At 35.8% G+C, this 21,473-nt stretch overlaps 1 protein-coding gene across 1 annotated transcript in view; it reads right to left on the bottom strand.

Annotated features, from left to right (window-relative positions):
• The window catches only part of LOC145672785 (uncharacterized), an 877,411-nt gene that overhangs the window by 58,836 nt on the left and 797,102 nt on the right, over positions 1–21,473 (bottom strand). The window contains exon 4 of the mRNA XM_081741944.1: positions 16,732–16,861. Coding sequence (XP_081598070.1) covers positions 16,732–16,861 — 130 coding nt within the window. The remainder of the gene's footprint in view (positions 1–16,731; positions 16,862–21,473) is intronic.

The following is a 21,473-nucleotide window of genomic DNA, read 5'->3' as shown; positions in this document are numbered from 1 at the left end:
TGGAAACACTTTCGAATACATAATACTAATCATCACTGCATTTATACCTTGTACTGTACTACTAACAGGAACCCAGAGGTTTGAAGTCAAACTACAGCAGGAACATATAAAGAAATGAATTGTGAATATAAATCCTATATAAATATAATATATTGCAGTACTCCTTAACCAATGCACAATTTATTCAATAAAATACTGCAAATAATATAATAACAAAAATATCAATATTAAACTTTCTCTTACACAAACTCAACAGAAATTTTGTCAGATCCTGCACGAATTGTGTATATATTTTACATGAATTATAATATGAATTGAAATTATTTACAATTACAATATAAGCCATTATAATGCATAAATAGTAAAAAAATGAAACCTCTGAAAGATTAACAAAGCCTAAATAAAATGAACGAAAGATCAGAAATGTAAAACCAAAGTGACATTTCCGTTCATTACTGCACATAAACTATACTTCCTTTAACATACCAACTCGTCATATTTGACAATATCAAATATTAAAAAAAAAAAAATACAAATTAATTATAATTTTGAAAAATTCTCATCTTTAAATGAAATTACCAATAGAGAATAAAGCACGTATAACTTGTTGTTTTTCTTTCATGTCAGATATAATATGAACCCCACTTGGCCTAATGATATGCCCTCCCGCTGGTCTAGTCGCTAGCACATGCACCTTTGGTGTACGGGGTCCCGGGTTCGTTTCACGGTGGGAGACCCTTTGGAATTTTAATCGTCCTCGATGTTTCTGCGTTCGTGTCCTTGTTGTTCTAGGTTAATAGAAAAAGGAGTAAAATAAAGAGAAACCTAGTGTTAGGTAGTTAAGCAAGTTAATGAGGCACATTTGGCGGATCAGTAAACTTCTTTTTTAAAATGACTAACACGCTTACCTTTGGTGCGCGTGCTTCCCGATGGGAGTAGGGGAGAGATGGGCAATGGCGATCACCTAAGAAAAATGGGGTAGTTTCATTTGCAAAATATATTGAAACAAATTTGTAAATACGTACTCCAATCCTTCTACAATAAGTGTGTAAAATAAAAAGACGATCATTCTTTCAGTTTGAGAATACGATGGAAAAAACTCAAATTGCTACTTTGGTCGCCATTCCCATCACATGTTGGTAATGGCGATCACAGTACAAGCTTAATAAACACACACAGTTTCATAGGCAGTTCAAGTTTTTTTTTCTACACTGCGCCTTCGAAAGACTGAGAAACGTCAACTGAATGTTTTATTGACGTTTTTTTAAAGACACGTCACAGATATATCCATGTGGTGAGTTCACAACAGTACAGTCAGCATGCACCCACGATCCACAAAGGTTACACCGATACCAAAGTTTCAGTGTTTGACTCAAGTAGGCGTATTACATATCTTAGGTCTAGCCTCTTTTATAATTTTTGGCTGGAGAAGTATTTCAAATGTTTGTTGGAAATGGCGATCACCATGATGGTAAACCGATCACGTTGATCGGCATTCCCAGCATTGCGCCATTTTGAAAATTGAGCTGGTTATACTGTAAAACGTAGTTTATTTGAAATATAACTATGTGTCATTCATTAGACGTAAATATAACTTTTTATGAATCTTAGTAACTTCAAGATCTTACAACTTAAAATTGTACGTATCGTGAGTTGAAGTATGCATATCCTTATAAGAAAATCAACAAAAACAAGTTTCAGCACGCTGTAGACTTCAGTCTTCTCTGACAACTTCCTCGACAATACACAAGAAACCTTGCTACAAGAGGCAGATGGCATCACTCATTTGACTTCTCCTTGGTTCACGCAAGAGGGCAAAGTGGGCTGATCGCCATTCCCAACTGATCGCCATTCCCTTCCTCTCCCCTACAGTTGAACGAAAAAAATTGTTCAGATTCCACTATAATGATTAGATCTACGTCTTCTTTAGCCGTTCTGGCACAATCATGAGACGTTAAATAAACAAATCAAATATCATATGTATAATACGAGTATATAATAATTGTTTATTAAAAATATATACACATTTTTTTACGATTGTAGTTGTGCCTTGAGTTCAACTTTAGACTCAGACTCATAACTTTCTGGGAATACTCACGAGTTGAAAATAATTACGGACAAAGACCACGACGGGCGGAAACCACACAACGGTCTTAATCACCTTGCAGTCCATCTCTGCGAATGTTACAACACAAGCTCAAATCTACCTTGTTGCTGACAAATTCCATGTTTCTAACCTTCAAAGATTCTTAGATATTGATATTTTATTATAATAATTGTAATCCCGCCCCTTTTTCTTTCCACCTGTTTTTTCCCCATTTTACTACGTTGAAATGCGTGTCAAATTATTTTGAATGAGAAATCGAAAATCCAAATTTCAAGTGTCTAACCTTAAGAGATTCGGAAAGATGGCAATCTTATTAAAATAATTTCTACTCCGTCCACCTTCCTTTCTCCGAATTTCCAAAAAGAACCCTTTCTTAGTGATACTCTACGTCACAAATCTTATATACTCTTCGAATTTCAAGTTTCTAGCTTAATCGGTTTGATCTGTGCGAAGATCAGTTATGCACTCAGGATCTCGTCTTTTATGTACGAATTACAATAACAAGCTGTTATTTCACAAGGAAAGATGAAGTGTCATTAAAAGTCACAATGAATCCCTGGTGCCTTCCTGGTGTTTCCGTGTTGAACCCAAAAAGTCACGGCTCTCTTTGTTGATCTAGTAGCTAGCAAAATGTACCATTGATCTTTGATACATGATGTTCTGTGTTTTGATTCCCGGTGAGTGAGCATCGAACGCCCTACAGTAGTTCAGACCTAACTTTAAACTCTAGTCCTCGTTCTGTAAAGCATCGCTTTTAACAAACGACGTAAATACATATCAATCAACCAACGAACCGAAAAGTCTCGGTTTCAGAGAGCTTTTCGGTAAGGAGCGCTGAAGAATCTATATTTCTCTTTATTCAAGATAAAAGTAACTGAAGTTTCGGGACCCAACACAATTTTAAAATATACGTTTTTAGTTCAAACAGTGAATCGTCATAGCCTCCTTCCTACAGCTCCTGTCCAACGAATGAATCATATTCTCGCTTCTTTGGGGCTTATGGTGACCGTCTCAAGGAACTAAGAACAGAAGTAGTCACAATTCAAATATGTCTGTATTAAGTACTATTAAGTAAAACAAATTTTGGTTAGACTCTGCTAGGCTTGTCACACAGATTGGATTGGTCGGGAAAAGAGCATATTTGTATCTCCCAGCGGTAAATGCTGGAAGTAAAGAAAGACCTTTGGAGGGGGCGGTCGCCCCCTCCGCCCCCCACGTGGATCCGCCAATGTCAACAACGGACCGGAAACCATAATAAGTTACATAGGGGCTATTACGTAAAATACGAGTTGAACTCGGGCTCCGGCGTTTTGGAATAAACATACAAAACGAGCCAGACTCGGGCTTAGGATCAAAAGTGTTAAAACAACCATTTACTGCGTTTGACAATTTCCGAGGACTCCTTTCATCGTATGCAACCCACATGATAGTTGTACAATGTGTGTTGCCTAGTACATGCTATCATATGCAGGTATATTACACGTTAAAAGGAGAGAGAACCAATCGCTAATAGAATCACACAGTTTTATAATAGAACGATTATATTATCCTCCCCCCCCCAAAAAAAAAAAATCCAGCCAGTTAATGACTTTAGGCAAAGACAAATTGTGCCAAGTTAATAACTTTTGTGTGCCACTTTTTTATGTAGAGCCAAGAAAATACGTTTTTTTAAAACCTCAACAAGCACTCTTTTGCAAGCCCTAAAATGCTCTGGGTGAGTTTATAGGAAAAATGGAAAAAGTAACCTTTTTTTGGAGGGTTCAGAAGGTATAATGTTGCTAGATTTTACTTTTTATTATTGAAATGTGAAGGTTTATATCAAATACAAAGAAGTTTACTCTACTCTTGAGGGACTTTACTCTTGAGAAGTTTTTCTCGAAAAATGACTCAGGCGATTTTCTGGGCATTCCTTTAAATCATTCTTCAGTACTCTGACACTTTAGTAGAACTCATTTGCTCTGAAAAAAATCCACAAGCAGAAGTTTACTCTTGAGGGCTCTACTGTTTTCCGACAAAAATCTCAAAAATGACTCAAACGATATGGATTAACTACTAAGCTGATAATGTGGTCTAAGATATTTGTTTTGAAAATATACCATGGGGCACTTTACTCTTGGGATGAGTTATTTTTCGATCAATTGTCTTTCAAAACAACTCAGGCAGTTTGGTTCATATTTCATAAATGATATCTCATTAGTAACTTAACAATATAGCCATAACACTTTGTTTTTTTTTTTTTTAATAGAAGGAGTAGTTTACTCTTGGGGTGAGTTTTTTCGGTCGTTTTTCCAAAATAAAAAAAAACAACTAAAGCGGTTTCTTCATATTTAATAAATGAATAACCTGATACTATGACATAACTATATTTGTATAAACAAAATTCTCAAGGGGTAGTTTATTCTTGGGGGTGAATATTTAATACAATTTTACGACTCATACGATGTTGTGTATATTTCATAAACAAATATGTCATGGATAACCCCAATATATGCAATAAGTCATTTTTCACGAACAAATTCACAAAGGGGTAGTTTACGTTTAAAAGTAAGTTTTATTTGCATGTAATTTCGCAAAAATGTCTTGAAAATTTGTTCTTGTTTTACAAATAAATGTTTCGGTAATAACTGCAGCATAACGTGATTTAGTTCTAGAAATTGAAGCGAGAAAGTTTAATATAATAACCCCCACCTTATGTTGTAATTTTCACTTAGGATTTTGTTCCTTTTAACTGATTCCTTGGAATAGAAAGCAGTTCTTAATTTTCGTTAGTAGTTTATTAAAAATATTATTAAAATTTACATTAATGTCTTAAATTGTGTAAGAGCATTTCAACCAAAATTATACAGGGTGTTAATGAACTATATCGACAAACTGTAAGAGGTGATTCTTCACATCAAAATGAAAGAAAAAAGTTCATATGAACCTATGGCGTAAAGGGCATAGATTCAGAGCTATGGCTGTCAAAAATCGCGAAAAAGCTAAATTTCAACAGGTCCTATTTCGAATTCCAGAAACTGTGGATGGTGGTCGTTATCAGTGTAAAGGAAGCTACGCATACACAATCCAAAAGTACACATTTCATCAATTTTCAATAGGTCTACTGCGTATCCCCTATAGGGTGTAATTCTTAGATATGCTCTCAATAGAGTTTTCAGATACACCCTGATTTCAAAGAGGGTCTAAAATAGGGATGGTCGGATCCGAAGATCCGGATCTGATTGGGTCCGGATCCTTTGGATCCGGATTTCGGATCTGTGTCCGGATTTCGGATCTGGATCCGGATTTCGGATTTCATGTCTGGATCCGGATCTCGGATCTGGATCCGGATCTTGAATCTCGGATCTAGATTCGGATCTCAGATCTGGGTTCGAACCGAAATCCGGATCTCAGATCTTGATTCTTATCCAAACCCACATCCCACCCAAAGTTTGATAAACTTGAATATCAAAAATTCGTCGAAAGTAATTTCACGAAGTCCTGAGAGTGAAGAAGAAAACAGAAAATTTAGACGAATATTGACAAATCTATTTGTCTCCTTCATTCTGCACTAAAGATCAAATGCTTGCCTTACTTAAAAATAATCTCATTTGAGCCGGATGAGAGTTCGAATGTCGAATCTAGGTCCACTTGGTTGCAGGACCGAGATGAAATACACACATATTTATATTTGAAACCGGAATACAAAACTCGAATATTTCAAATTCCTCAATACACCTATTTCGTTGACAGTTATGAAAACATAAACAGTTAAGACAAGTATTCACTAGTTTGTACGTATATTTATCTTGCTCAGTCTGCTCAAAATATCAAATGTATACCTCAAAATTAGATTTAATAATTATTTAGTAAATTACAATATGGGCACCGAGAATAAACTATGAATTTTGGTGCCCCTAATCTAGATTTGAAATTTCGGATTCATACATAGAATCGGGCTGAAAGATAAATATTTGAGATCTGGAAACCGAAACAAGTGCTAGTACCAAGATCGTAGCCGTTTGTACCTAGGTAATGCGAGCGGAAGGCACTTGCACTAATTCCGCATGTACCGGTACTTTGGGGAACACGAGAAACTAAAAACAGATAAATATTCTTTTTCAGGGGCAAGTCGCGCTTTAACATGACTTTTCATGAGTGTTGTGTTCAAATACGAAAACTGTAATGGCGACTTGTTTGAAATAAATGCCTTTTCTTTTTTTAGCAATAAAGTTAGGTACTTTCACATTGAATAAAAATTAGCAAAGCACATTTCACTGATTAGAATGCTGGTTCTTACGGAAGCTTTCACACTGAACCGAAGATTTCCTCATGTGGGTATTGGATTGCCACAATTCATCTTGCTGAAAGACGCGGTTTATCAGGAGGTCGGCCAAGATTCTTTTGGACTTAGCCTGTAGACTGCTTCTGGTCTCAATTATTCCCATATAACAAGATTAACCATATATAAAGTTGGTTCGAAATTATTTAAAATATCACTAATTGACCTTAAGGGGATAATCGCGATTTAAATATTCGTAAATCAGAAGAGATGTAAAAGTTAAGCGTTAAAATAAATCCGATAATTCCTAATGCAACCTAATTATAGCAATAAAACTCTCCTTATGTAACATTTTCAAAGCTAAGATTAACAGTTATGTTCTTGAAGAGGGTTTATGGCAACACAGAATATTATAAATCCAATTATCGTAAGTAGTACCTCTGACAGCCCCGCATTTCACATCACCATCGCCCTTCATCCTGACAAGTGGGCAATTCACTTACCCACAATGACTTTTCAGGCGTTCCAGTGACATCAATATCTCAGTTTGGGTTTGGGATCATGCTTCGGTGAACATTGACTATCACCATCAGCAGCTATTAGAGAATCAGAACTTATTTCTGTATTAGATAATGTGGGTAACTATAGCTTTTCGTCTATAGAAGACGGAGAGCGTGACTTCGGTGCCCGTGGTCATGGGTTCAATTTCCGGAGAGGCACTCAACAATTTCGGTGTTGACCCAGCATCGTGAGGACAATTGGGGAGTTTTCTTAAGTAAGTGGTAGCGGACTCCAGTCTAGAAAGCTGGCATTAGGGACTTCGGGTGTCGATGCGTTGACTACACATCCCCACTTTCAACGTAAGCCCGCTGGTAGGAACCAAAGGACTGTCGTGCCAAGAATTTAGTTTGTTTTAATTATCATAAATGTCTTCTTTATTATTAAATTTTATCCAATATTTTCTTTTCAACTAATTTGCGAAACTCAGAGCTAGCTACTTGTTTTCTTTTTAATTCATGTTCATAGTTAGCACAACTAATCACTAAGGAAAAACAATCTTTTCAATAAAATTCGCCTCGCGTCTTTCGTAACTCTAAGTTTAGTTATTTTTAGTTGTTTTTTTTTTTTTAAGTTGAAGGGCGGTTTATCATTTTCCCCTCGCTTTCCCTATTTTTTTCTGGTTTTACCTATGTTTCTTTGCACGGACATTGCGCCTATATGCACGTGCTTAGTGTGTTCGTTTACAAAAGCGGGCCGGCCATTTTCCTGCCACTATAGAAAGTAAGAGTGCACTGTATCAGAGAAATATTAATTGACGTATGTAAGTGAATATATCTGTGACGAAGTCATAATTACTCAGTTTTTGCATCGTACATAGTTTCCTCATCCTTATTAATCTCTTCACCCCGCTTCCTGAATTCCAGTTCTAGTATTCTTTCTTGATGGGGGACTGATGTCTCATGTAGGCTTATTAACTATAACATCAGCAATAAAGAAAGTAATTTAATTTGCACTAATTTGCACTAATTTTAAAACATTACGTTAATTAAATAATAATAATAATAATAATAATAATAATAATAATAATAATAATAATACGGAGCGAGCTCAGGCTACTTGTTAGGATTCTTGCTTCGTAATTGGATAATACCGGGTTAGAATTCGGAGACCAGCTATCCTGATTGAGGATTTTCCAGGGTTGTTTCTCAGTTATACTGGGCAAATGCTAGGTTAGTACCTTGATGTAAAGCTCTGGAGACCTTCCTCTCATTCCTTTTCCAATGTTTTCATCTGTTGATTACTACAGTGTAAAGTGGCCTCTGAGGATGTATCTGGTAGCTTATAGTAAATAAACAATAACGACGTAATATATCTTCACGAAACGTGTGGGTTAATTTAACTACTGCCTTACAGTCTCAATAGATAGCTAAAGTTTTTTTTTATCAATTTCCTGACTTTTATATACTATTTTCATATTGTTTCAGCTTTCAATTTTCTCATGTATGTTCCCACCGAGAATTGAACCTGAGATCACATGAACAAATGGGAATATGTTAAATATTTTTGAACACTTTAATGTACAAAACACAAAACGCTTCAATGATACGATGCATGAATATGTTTTGGTCACGTCCTGCAATGTATGATTAAAGAAGCCTGGAGGGTGAAGAAAAAATAACAGAAATCTCTTTTATATTTACTCCTTCAACAAACTCCCGACCTCAGAAGGGCAAGCCATAAGTTAGGTAATAAAGTCATACAACGAACACAACCATCTCGCTCTCCTGAAATTCTCGTGTGTATGTTCAAAAATCTACTGTTGTTCCACGCCAACCAGTCTATATTTTTTGTTGTATATACCTTCGAAGTGAAAGATATTCATTATTACATTTGTTAGTGGTTAGACTCTAGTGAGTCAGAAACTACTATTAATAAAGAGTTTGTTTTGTCTACTATTCCTGCGATTAGAAGGGCCTTATCTAAAAGATATTTCATTTGTATATGAGAAAAGAAGAAAGTTTATTTTCTAAGAATAAAATAAATATTTTCAATGTGAAGCTAACATTAAGTTTCGAAGAGGAGCTAAACAGAAGAATTTGTTACCATTTACATAAGTTTTCAGCCAGTTCACTATACTCTGAAATGGGAAGAAATCAAACTTGGAAACATTTTACTAAAGAGACTTCGACAGAAAGTGCAACATGTAAATATTGCAAGGTTAAAATAGAATAAAGAACAAAGGTATCACAAACGTGTTATGGAAACATTTAAAAGCACAGCAACCTACTATATCAGTGAACCCTAAAAAAGTTTTAACGAATTTTAAATATTCAATTTTATCATCTCAATTTCAGATGTAGGTTTGGATTCGAATCAAGATCTGAGATTCGAATTTCGGATCCAGATCCAAGATCCGGATCCAGATCCGAAATCCGAATTTCGGATCCAGATCCGAGATCCGGATCTGAGATCCGAATCTAGGTCCGGATCCGGATCTCACTGGATCAGGGATATCCGGATCCGAAAATTTTTGGCCATCCCTAGTCTAAAATAGACAGGAGGTAAACCTTGATAACAATAGACATCTAATGCTTCGGAGGAAAGTCGGAAGTGTTAGGAAGCGGCAGCTCCATGTTTTTTGTGTTCGGAATTAATGTGATGCGATGTATTTCGTCACGGTATATTTCACATTTTCTTCACTTATAAGCGTGAAAGAAAACATCGCAGCATGCGTTTTCCGAGTACTAGAGACCATGGTGCTGACGATCCTTAACAGTTCCAATATCGCGCGAAAGGATTCCATATTCACTGCTGTCAAAACTTATCGTTTGTTTTTGTGGGAGTCCCGGGTTCGATTCCCGGCTGGAGCTCATGTGGTTCGGATTCCACGTTAATCAGTAGGTCCACGTCTCATATAGCCTCGTTCCTGAACGGGACGTTAAACTCAAAATCATCATTATCGTTTGTTTATTTTGTGTCAATCATAAAGTCAGAGCATACCTCAAAATTCGGTTGATGGCATGTCTGGGAATTTCACCCTGCAGGGAAAACTCTGTACACACATTGAACATTAATGAAATGTGCAATTTTGGACTGCGTATGCATGACTTCCTTTACGCTAATAAGGATCACCACAAACTGTTTCTCAAATTCGAAATAGGGCCTCTTGAAATTTGGCTTTATCGCGATTTTGGACAGCCCTAGCTCTGAAACTATACACTTTTCCCCACAGGTCCATATGAGCTTTTTCTCTTTTTTTGATGTAAGGAACCACCTCTTACAGTTTGTCAGTATAGTTCATTAACTCCCTGTATATTGCATATATACGTACTCCAGAACTGTCAGATAGTCTCTACTTTTAGAGCAACAATATTTATGGATTTTAGTGTTCTGTTTTATGTGTATAAATCTACTTATTTTCCATATGCTCCTACGTGTATCTCGTACAGAAAAATATATTTGCTATTTTTTCACAGGGATATATATACGTAGATCAATAAGGTAGGTTGAATAAAGAAGAAAAGAAAGTCAATACAATTGTTTTTTCTATCTCAGAGTAAATATCAAATGTAGAACCGATAGTCTGACAGAAGAAAGCACCACAATTGATTTTGTTCTCAACTCTGTGCATATTTCCAATGTATTTTCTTCTCTCTTTATAAATAGTTTTCTTACATCATAGCTAGGAGCATGGTATCATTGATGGACGGTATGGAATTTCTTTAACTGCCTTTACAAGAAACATTTCAAAGAAAAATTTATGTAAAAGGATGGTTTAACTGGACTTCACTTTCAAAGATACTGTTCAGATATGAATATCATATTTGTTTAATGTTATGTTTTTCTAAGTGTAACTGAAAATAATAATGAAAGTAATTTTCAAGATAACATTTTACACTTCTAATGATAATTGTACGACAGAAAAGATACGAGACATACCAATAAACAGATGTTATTGAGGTGAAAGAAAAGTTTTTCACTAGAATACGACCAAGACGAGAGTATACAGTGTGGTTATAGAGATATACCCAAAATTATGATTAACACTTACATTTCAATTTTTCTTTACCTATATTATTGTCTAAACCAATGTTTCTCAACCTTTTTTGACTCATGGCACACTTTTTTTACTGAATGTACGGGACATTGTGACACATTAGTTTGATATTTTTATTATTATTATTATTATTATTATTAATAATAATAATAATAATAATAATAATAATAATAATAATAATAATAATAATAATAATAATAATAATAATAATAATAATAATAATAATATCTATATTATAAAAGAGAACGCACAAATCCTTTGTTAGCTCATCACGCTAATACGGCTGAACCAATTTCTTTTACTTTTGGGGGGTTATTAGGATTTGGACCCTAGATGGTTTTTATCATATCACTTTAATTTTTAATTACCAGTGTCTTGAGATAATTGACCATTCAAGTGTCCATACGTACAAATCCTTTGTTATTAGTTCATCATAGGTAAAAATAAACGTATTTATATGCAACCCGCATGACCGTGTCACTCGGCGGGTTAACATAAATGGCAGGCGCTATAATGTTAACATTTACTGCAATTTGAAAGCGAAAAAGTAAAAATTATCTAAGTAACAAAGTTTATTGCGTTCCGGGGTGACCGCAGCGAAGCGGGGTGAACGCTGCTAGTCTATTATAATAGTGAAACAAATTAGTTGTTATAATGACTCTATAAAGCACTGAGCATTATTGCTGCCGCTAGAGGTGTTGATTTTTACAGTCTGCCTCGATTTTAACTAATTATTATTAAATTCTTCGTGATTTTTAAATTCTAAAATCTCGCGCTCACCGCCATAGAAGGAAGGTTGGAAGGAAAGCGAGGAATAGGAAGAAGAAGAATACAGTTGATCGATAATTTTAAAGATAGACAAGATATTGGGAGTTAAAAGAGGAAGCTGAAGATAAACAAAAGTGGAAGAAACATTTCCAGGTCCAAGTCTAAAATTGAAAATATAAATTCTCATTACTCCCAGGACCTGCCGAAAGGCAGAATACTTAATAATAATAATAATAATAATAATAATAATAATAATAATAATAATAATAATAATAATAATAATAATAATACATATTCGGGGAGTGTGTGACACACCAATGTGTTGCGAAATATCGGTTTCCGAACCACTGGATATATACCTAAATCGATAGATCACAAAATGTTGAACAAACCGTCAAATTTTAGGATAATTTTTCGTTTAGTTTTCGAGAAAATCAAAAAAAAAAAATCGAAAATTTACTGTGTTGAAAAGCATGTTCTTGTTCCTTCATTTCTCCTAACGGTAAAACACATACTACTTATAACAATAATAATCATAATAATAATATAAACTATACGACTTAAAACCTCGACCACCTCTCGCCGCAGATAGATAACTTTGCTGTTCATTTCGAAATGTAAAATTTCAGAAACTTTTAATCTGTTGGAATATGGCCTTTCCCAGCGGGAGTTTTTTTTTTTTTTTTTTTTTTTTTTTAAGAAAATTTAGTGTCAGATTTCGTTCACAAATCTTAGTAGGACTACAAAAACTAAAACAAATCTTAGTTCAAAACAGTTAGTCTAAACCTTTGTAATCAAACTATTTCTGTAAATATATTAATTATTTCTAAATCTTAATAAGATCATTTCAATATTCTACTTCCTTTTGGCATGCGACATGTCTTAAATACATAATATTACAGTTAGTCATCGATTTCCGTGACTCACGACCACCTGCGCTCATGACCAGTTAAAGGTAAATGAAAGAGTAAAATCTTAATAAATGAATGTGTGTATGTGTTCGTACAGAACTCTGGAAAGCCTGGAGCAATTTTAACCTACCTTTCTACACATATCACAGTCCATAAAAAAAACTGTCGGGGAACGCACCTACAGGGTGAGTACGAGGAGGGAAACAAAAATAATCGCAAACGACCAGTATTAATGTCGAATCCATTGTTTATAGGGTCTATGAACTGACTGATGACAGTTCCGATTGCCTGTTAGTCGAAGATCAGCCCCCACTGAGGATAAGACCATCCAGCACACGTATGGGGAGTAGAAGGGGACGAAATTTAAAAATTATTGAAAACGGCTGATATTAGTGTCGAATGTGAAAATGAACAGTGACACTTCCGATGTCGTTTAAATTCAAATTCAGCACCCATTAGTACTCCTCATAGGAGAGAGAATGGTGACAAATTCATAGTTTTGTAAGTCCGTAAGTTGATTGGTGATAGTTCTGATGACTTTTACGTTCAAGTTCAGCGTCAAGTAGGGGTAAGATGACCCAGGACCCATAGGGAAAGTGGAAGGGGTAGCATATACAATGATCGAAAACGACCGATATTACTGTGGAATCCATAGTTCTCGATGTCTCTGAATTAATAATTACTTCCCCGATAACCTTAAAGACCAAGTTCAGCCCCTCTAGGCATGTACGGTGAGAAGAGGTGATAAATAAAATGTTTGTAATGATAGAGATCAGTGTCGAATCTATAATTTGGAATTGCCAAACTATTAGGTTACAACAGCGATTATATTTAATCACAAGTTTACGATGAACAGACATGTCAACTGGGTTGAGAATGAATAGGGACAACATCAAAGGCGTCCCTCGCATATATGGACTAAGGCTGTGGAACTGGATGTATTGAAAGTAACATAAACTACAACTAATAATCTTCAACGGAATCTTGAACAGCTTCGATAAACTCGAATCGACGTCCTTTGAGGTCTCGTTTTAGCCGGGGGAAGAGCAAAAAGCTACACGGGGACAGTTCAGGGCTGTAGGGAGATTGTGGAAGCGTAGAAATATATTTCTTGCCCAAAACTCCTGCACAATCCTTGCCGTGTGACTGGGCGCGTTGTCGTGGCACAGGGTCCAGTTGTTGGGGATGTCTCTTCGAACGCGGGCGACTCATCTGCGGAGTCTTTCGAGGACCTGGACGTAGAAAATTGCGTTCACCGTCGCTCCTTGTGGGACGAATTCCTTGTGGATTTGACATGATGAGGTACGGACATTGAGTTGTTTTCAGTGTATTCAAATTTGTTCTCAAGATGACCTGTGACCTTGATCTGACCGTGACCTCTGACCTTGACACTTGATTGACGCATATTTGGTCGGCTTGCGACATAGAATCATACCATACATCTTTTTCTTTGTTATTACTTGGATTTACGTTTTCTTCAGGCTCTTTAAGAATTTACCATTGCAGTTCCATAAGGAAAAAATCGAAATTTGACCTTTGACCCTATATCTCTTCAATAGTTAGTACGAGTGACATGCTTCTATGACGAAACAAAACTTATGTCCTTCATATAAAGTTACACCAAATTGCACGGCTTTACACCAAATTCCAAAACTTTTAGAACAAAGAAACGCGATCTTCTGAAAGCTAAAATTAAAGAACTTGAAGATAATAGTAAAAATAAAAACATCCGGGACATGTATAAGGGAATCAACGAATTTAAGAAAGGCTATCAACCTCGTGCTTATATATTAAAGAAATCTGACGGTACAGTTCTCACTGACACGGATAGCATCTTAAATAGATGGAAAGATTTCTTTGACGATTTGCTTAATACGAAACCAAAAACTAGTGTGCGTGGGGAAAAAGAGATACACACCGCAGAACCGTATATTCCAGAACCCAACCGAATAGAAGTGGAAACCGCTATAAAGAAGTTAAAGAAACACAAATCTTCGGGTGTAGATGAAATTCCGGCTGAGTTAATTTTAACTGGAGGCGAAAAATTGTGGAACAAGATACACAAACTCATTCTCCTTATCTGAAACAAGGAAGAATTGCCACAAGAGTGGGAAGAATGAATCATTGTTCCAATTAATAAGAAAGGGGACAAAACTGGTAATAATTATCGAGGCATTTCTCTTCTGTCAACATCCTATAAAATCCTTTCAAACATTCTATTAGCAAGATTGACCCCATACGCAGATGAAATTATTGGAGATTATCAGTGTGGATTTAGACGAAATCGATCAACTATCGACCAAATATTTACCATTCGCCAAATACTCGAAAACAAGTGGGAATACAATACCCCGGTACATCAAGTATTTATTGGTTTTAGAAAGGCGTACGACTCGGTTAGGAGAGAAACATTATACAACGTTCTTACAGAACTTGGAATACCAAGAAAGCTAATTAGATTAATTAAGATATGTTTAAATGAATCCCAAAGTAAAGTCCGGATAGGAAAATTTTTGTCCACGAGTTTTCACGTCGAAAATGGCCTGAAGCAAGGAGATGCGTTGTCGCCATTATTATTTAACTTTGTTCTGGAATACGCTATAAGGAAAATCAAAGATAGCAACCAGGGCGTAGAGTTGAACGGTATTCACCAGGTTATGGCATATGCTGATGATGTAAATTTAATAGGGGATTAGCTAAGTTGGCGGAAATTATAGTGATTGGTACGGTAACTTGGACATTAGTCCCAGACGTGTTTAGAGTGTCTTTAGCGGCTGGGATACTGCGGGATGGAGAGCGACAGGAAACCACCACTCTATTTTTCCCTAGTTTGCCTACAGCAAAAAAGAGGTTATGTACAATGGTCTTTCGCAGCTCAAAATATAGTTTTGGAGGCAAAATATCCCTATAGTGGGATATCTGGGATGAAGTGTCTTGGGAAGGACTATTGGACGAGAATGCAACAATGTGGGGAATATAGATAGAGAAAGAAAGACAAGGAAGAGCAAAAGGTTTAGGATAGGAACATGGAACGTACGTATTATGTTACAGGAAATGAAAATGAAACAAAATAATCAAGGTTTAGTAGGAGTTAGTGAAACTAGATGGAAAGGTAATAGGATGTTTAATAGTAAAGGATATATAATGCATAAAAAAGGCGGTCATAATGGTGTATAAATAATTCTTGGTAAGCGCTTAAAGGAGAAGATAGTGAAAGTAGAATGTGTTGATGATAGAGTTATGATGTCAAGGGAAAACGAAGGATATAGAGGTAATACAGACATACGCAACGACTACTTCGCATACTAAAACTTTTGAGCAAATAGAAGAAAATAGCCCTATAGACAGGAAAAAGAGTGGTGTATGCCTAGTTGTAATGGGAGATTTCAGTTGAGTTGTGGAGAAAAATAGGAAGATAGTGTTGTAGGCAAATATGGTTTAGGTGAGAGGAATGAAAGAGGTCAATTTCTGTAGGCAGAATTAACTAGTAATTGGAAAAACTTGGTTCAATCAGCACAAGAGAAGAAGATATACCTGGAAATCCTCAATAAACGGACGAAGATATCAGATAGACTATGCTATGATTCCCTACAGTTATCGGAATAGCTGTAAGAACGCAAAGACACTCCCCGACGTAGACATTTCCTCTGATGATAACCTTGTGCTGGGCGAAGTGGATATTCGACTGAAAAATGTAGGCAGATAAAAGGTAGGCAACAAGATGTTGCATACTGAAAAGTTGAAAAACGAGGAAGTAAGAAATCTTTTTGTACAAATATTCGAAGAAAAATTCTTAAACAAAGAAAGGATAGACGCAGGTAGTAACAGACGGTGGAGGCATATTAAACTTTGCATACATTCTACATCAGGCTGGAGAAGAAGTAGTAGGTTACCGCGAACACAAAGCGGATAATAAACCATGAATTTCATAACAGACGTTACAGAAAATGAAGGGAAGTAAGACGTGGAAACAGGTTGATTCAGAAGAGAGTAGAAAGTACACAACCCTAAGTAATACCATATTCAATACTATACTATACACACTCAAGGTTATTATAAATTTCTCACTGCACAGTCGCCTGACGGACACTCTGTATATATTAGAATATTGAAAGCAAGAAAAACTTACCAACATACTTCAAGACGCTTGTTTTCGACTGTTTTGTTTTGCAAAGCACTTGTTTCCCTTATAAATCTATTTGTGCAAGCATCCCAGTCTCCAGAAACACTTTTGTAGCAAGAGGAATATCGTAGGTACTCTGCGAAATAAAAGAGAAAATTTATTATGAAATTAAAGAATAGAATACGTACAGCTAAAAATCTTAGAATATATCTTCTCGAAATTACCGAAGGTAAAATTATATTAAAGAAATTAAACACCCACCCCTCACTCAAAAACCATATAATCGCAGGAATGTGTGGGATATTTTAATGCATTCGTGTAAAGATTTCAATTATTAAGCAAAGAAGATACATATTTCTTTGATTTACTTCAATCTAAGAATATGAATGTAAATCATTTTTAGGGTGTCAAATAATTTTGACTTAAGGAAAGCTTGTGATCTATTTTTTTAATTCTGTTTCGCTATTATGCACTACTTCGCTCGCCCATTGCACTTTCACTGAAAATAGAACTAAGAGCACAAAGTTTTACTTACCACGCGATCAAACTGCTTTATTTCGTTCAGTTTGATGTATGAACAATTTATATATTTGTACGAGAAATAGTCGAAAAGTTCCCGGAATGTTGTTCTACTTTTGGCATTTGTGATGCAATCGTAATGAGTCTTGTACAGTCACGAACATTAATAAATGGAGGTTGAAGCCATAAGAAATAATGGTTTCAGCCTCCAATCCTTAAATTGCCTAATTATAAATCTAACAAGTGTCAACACGTCTTAACAGGCAATGTACGAATACGATACAGCTAAACAGAAAAATATAGGGATCAGTTGACACAATTTCGCAGATCGAGCTATGCCCAACCATCAAGATCATATGCGAATGGGAGAAAATTGGCTTAGAGTTACCCGTCAAAGAAGAGATCAAAAAAAAAAAACAAAAAACAAACACGACGGCTGAACTTCGAAAGATACGGAAAGGGAACTTTCGCCGGTGTTTCCAGCAATGGCAGGATAGCTTAAACAAGTGAGTGTGTGTTGTGTGTATGTGTGTCTATGCGTGTTCTCAGGGGTAAAACTGAAGGGGGACGCGGGGAGTTGCCGTCCTCCCACCTCCAAAAAATATGTACGGCGTCCCCCCAGTTCCTAAAAAATTACAATGGGCAAAGATAGGCAAGGGGGACGGCGTGATTGCATGCCGCTACCTACCGTCCCCTTACCTTTTCAGATCCTCTTTTACCCCTGTGTGTTCTACAATGATATAAGCGTTTAAAGAAGAAAAAACATATCAAAAGATGAGACAAATACCAATCGAGAAAACTTATTGAGTGCATCAAAATTATTTTGTGAGCATAAAAAAGAATCTTAAGTTTTAGGTTTTACAAACAGCTTCGTTTCACCCTTTCCCTATTTTCTCGAAAACTAAGCATTAGTGTACGATTGCCATACCACTTACGGAAGCGTCAAAACTGGTATTAAATTACGCTCTCATTAACATCTTCATTATGGCACTAACAAGACGGCAGTAAATAATATGGTTTATGAGATATAACCCAAAAATTTTCATTAACTTTTAATCTTTGATTTCTACTTAACGCTTTTAGGATTTTTCGGTAACTTTTCTTACTTTTTGACCGCTTATTGTTTTTATAACAGGTATTTAAGCTAGTTTTTTATTAGTCAAGTCAAGGATGGACCAAAGAACACTCCAGATACATTTTGGAACCGAATTGTCAACTTGGGCGGAGGGGCGTGACTTTTTATTTTTTCTTAAGGCAAATTTCAAACATTTGTCACGCATTTAGTTTTCAAGATATCAGATTAAAACTGCATACGGATTTTGTGTATGTTTGGGTATTTCTCAATTTTTTTTTGAGATCCCTACGTAAAACCGAATCTGGACCCGAGGGGTGCAAGTGTTCCGAGGGGGTGATTTTTCAGAAAAAATCCGTTTTTTTTTTCGATTTTTCCAGTTCAGGTGTATGATACCATGTGAGTAGTATAATTGGAAAGGGCTCGTTATACTGAAGAAAATGGTGTTTGAACTATGACTGTAGGTCAAATCGTAATAAGGCAGTAATTTTAAAAAATATGCATATGTGTGTATATAGGCCTATCTATATATAGGGCCTAAATTCAGATTTTGAATAATTTTTTCCACCCTTAGTTTTCAAGATACAAGATTGAAATTTTGCACATGTATTACATACGTAAAAATTTATTTATTTATTTTTTTTAAAAAGAAAAACCTTCAGAGCCCTACGAGATCCCAGGCCCGGGACAGAGGGGCAATGTGTTTTGGCGGAAATCTTAAAGAATCCGTTTTTTCCCAACTGTTCCGCTTCAGTTGTATGATATGGATATGTAAGTAATACTGTTGGAAAGCGCTCGTTATACTGAAGAAAATGGTGTTTGAATCATAACTCTAGGTCAAATAGTAATGACGCAGTACATTTTTGAAGTATTTTAATATAGGTTCACCTTTAGACTTTTAAAAATTTCTCGCGATCTTAGCTTTCAAGATACAAGATTGAAATTTTGCAAGCGTATTATGTATATAACAACGTATATTTTGAAAATAATTCAGATCCTTACGTGAGGGGTGCAACAATTTCAAAAGAGATTTTTTTCGAAAAATCTCCCGTTGTTTCTCAATTTTCCCGTTTCTGGTCTATAATACTGACAATTAAGTGATACTGTTGGAAAGTATGCTATATCCTGAAAACAAACGAGGTATGAACCATGATCGTACGTTAAAAAGTAAAGTAGCAGTAGTTGTTTGAGTGAAAGTCTAAAATTTACCTCAAAAAGTGGAAATCCTAAAAGGGTTAATTAAAATATTGTCGGAAGAAAGATTTCGATATCAGTCGGGGGAATGAGGGTGATATGTCCCCTCCAATCTTGTAACTGGGGGGATTGTTCTCCCCCCACAAATAATCCGATTTGAAATGAGTTTTTGTGGATAAATGATGATTTGTGTCCGATTGCCAGAAAAGAAAGTGAGATGAAGTTGATGTTCTCCCAGAATAAGCCTCAAATCAGCTTATCTTTCAATGATGAAGACAACTCAGATATCCTGCTCCTCTACAGCATTGTTTTTCAACTTCATCAATATTTTGAACATCGCTAAAAAAAAAGTCTTACTTGTCCCCCCCCCCCCAATGTTGAAGACAGATTTGCGCCGCTGGATCACACGGAACTAAAAGAAAATGATTATGAGTAAACTCAATTGGCTTAATTTTTAAGAAAATCGAAAAAGAACTCACTTTTGTGGAGCCAAAAATTGTGTTGCTCGTAACCTGTAATTGTAGTTTGCTAGAAGAAATTATTTAACGGAATATGAGCAAATTGCACTATTAACGAATGGATTGCATATTATATATAATATCGTTCTCTGTAGGATTAGTATTAGGAACTAGAGTTCTGGGCTTTCGTGCACGTATGGCCATATTAGCCCGTCATGTATGAGGGATGACGTCTCTTGGCGATCACACTATCCGGAGAAAGGGAAGAAAGAAAGGATTGGGAAAGGAAGGAAGTGGCCTGGGACTATATGCTAGGTATCATCCCGGCGTTTGCGTAGTATGAATGGGGAAACCTCACTCAGGATGACTGACCTGAGAAAGCTTTTTACACTTTTTCGACCGAGTGTCCCCACCAAGAATCGAATCTTGGACCGTTCGCACCAAAGACGAGGATGCTAGTGACTACACTACGCGGGGCCACCGCAAGAAATTGAAAATGCAAAACACTATCCAATAAACATAGCAACATCGTAAGAAATCTATAGACAATATCGACTAACCAGGGGCTTCATTTAAGGATAACAGAGTAAGCAATAGCCTCTCCCTGAATTTGGAATATACATATATTTTATTCAATCGTACATTCATGTTCTAATAAAAAAGAGTAATTCTTATGTTGATGGAGAATCCTTCGGCGATCACTCTCTCCTCCCCTCTGCTGTAACCAATGCTGTTTAGGTGTTCAAAAATCTACTGAACCAAACGCGGACCAGTTTTAGTTCCTCTTATGACATAAGAATGAGATGCTAAATCTTTTTTTTTTTTTTTTTTTTTTTTTTTTTTTTTTTTTGCATGAGATACTAAAAATATATATATTTGTTTCAGTTTTGGTGTACTTTCCGTGTACCACTCTGTATAAAGAAACCAATTATTGATCCAATTTTTTTTGGTACCCGTGTTCAGATAATGTAGCGATCTATTATAGATCAAGAAGCAATCTCATCTCAGCAACTCCCTGAAACATTTACTGTTCCCGAAAGGATCCCACCATTGAAACGAAATCTAAGTTTACCAGTTGCAGTAAACAATTCAGGTCCAATATCAATGGAAGAGAAATCCAAAGGGAGTCTCAAGTGGACAATATCCAAGAACCTATAAAAGTTTTCGTTTTGCAATCAAGTTATACTGACCCAGAAACAATTTCGTTTAATAAATTATTATGGAAGATAATACTATGGTACTGCAGAGTTTACATGAAAAATCTTGTGTATACAAACGTTTATGTAAACTTTTAATACAGATTGTGTATTCTTTATCAAAAATGGTTATGAACAAAAGTGCATAGAATTTTTAAAACAGAATATTTTCATACACATATCTTATACATACACCAAAGAAAACTGCTAAGTCCACGAAAGGCTATTGCCGTAATTCGATACACGTTGAACTGAGTACTGCGTGGTTGACGGTCAACAACCAACATTTTTATACTTGGGTTTCTAGAC

The sequence above is a fragment of the Thermobia domestica genome, chromosome 16, assembly GCF_964235325.1.
Source record: "Thermobia domestica chromosome 16, izTheDome1.hap1.1, whole genome shotgun sequence".
Taxonomy (NCBI): domain Eukaryota; kingdom Metazoa; phylum Arthropoda; class Insecta; order Zygentoma; family Lepismatidae; genus Thermobia; species Thermobia domestica.
The sequence above is the reverse complement of the archived record's forward strand: the minus strand, read 5'-3'. Positions and strand labels throughout refer to the sequence as shown.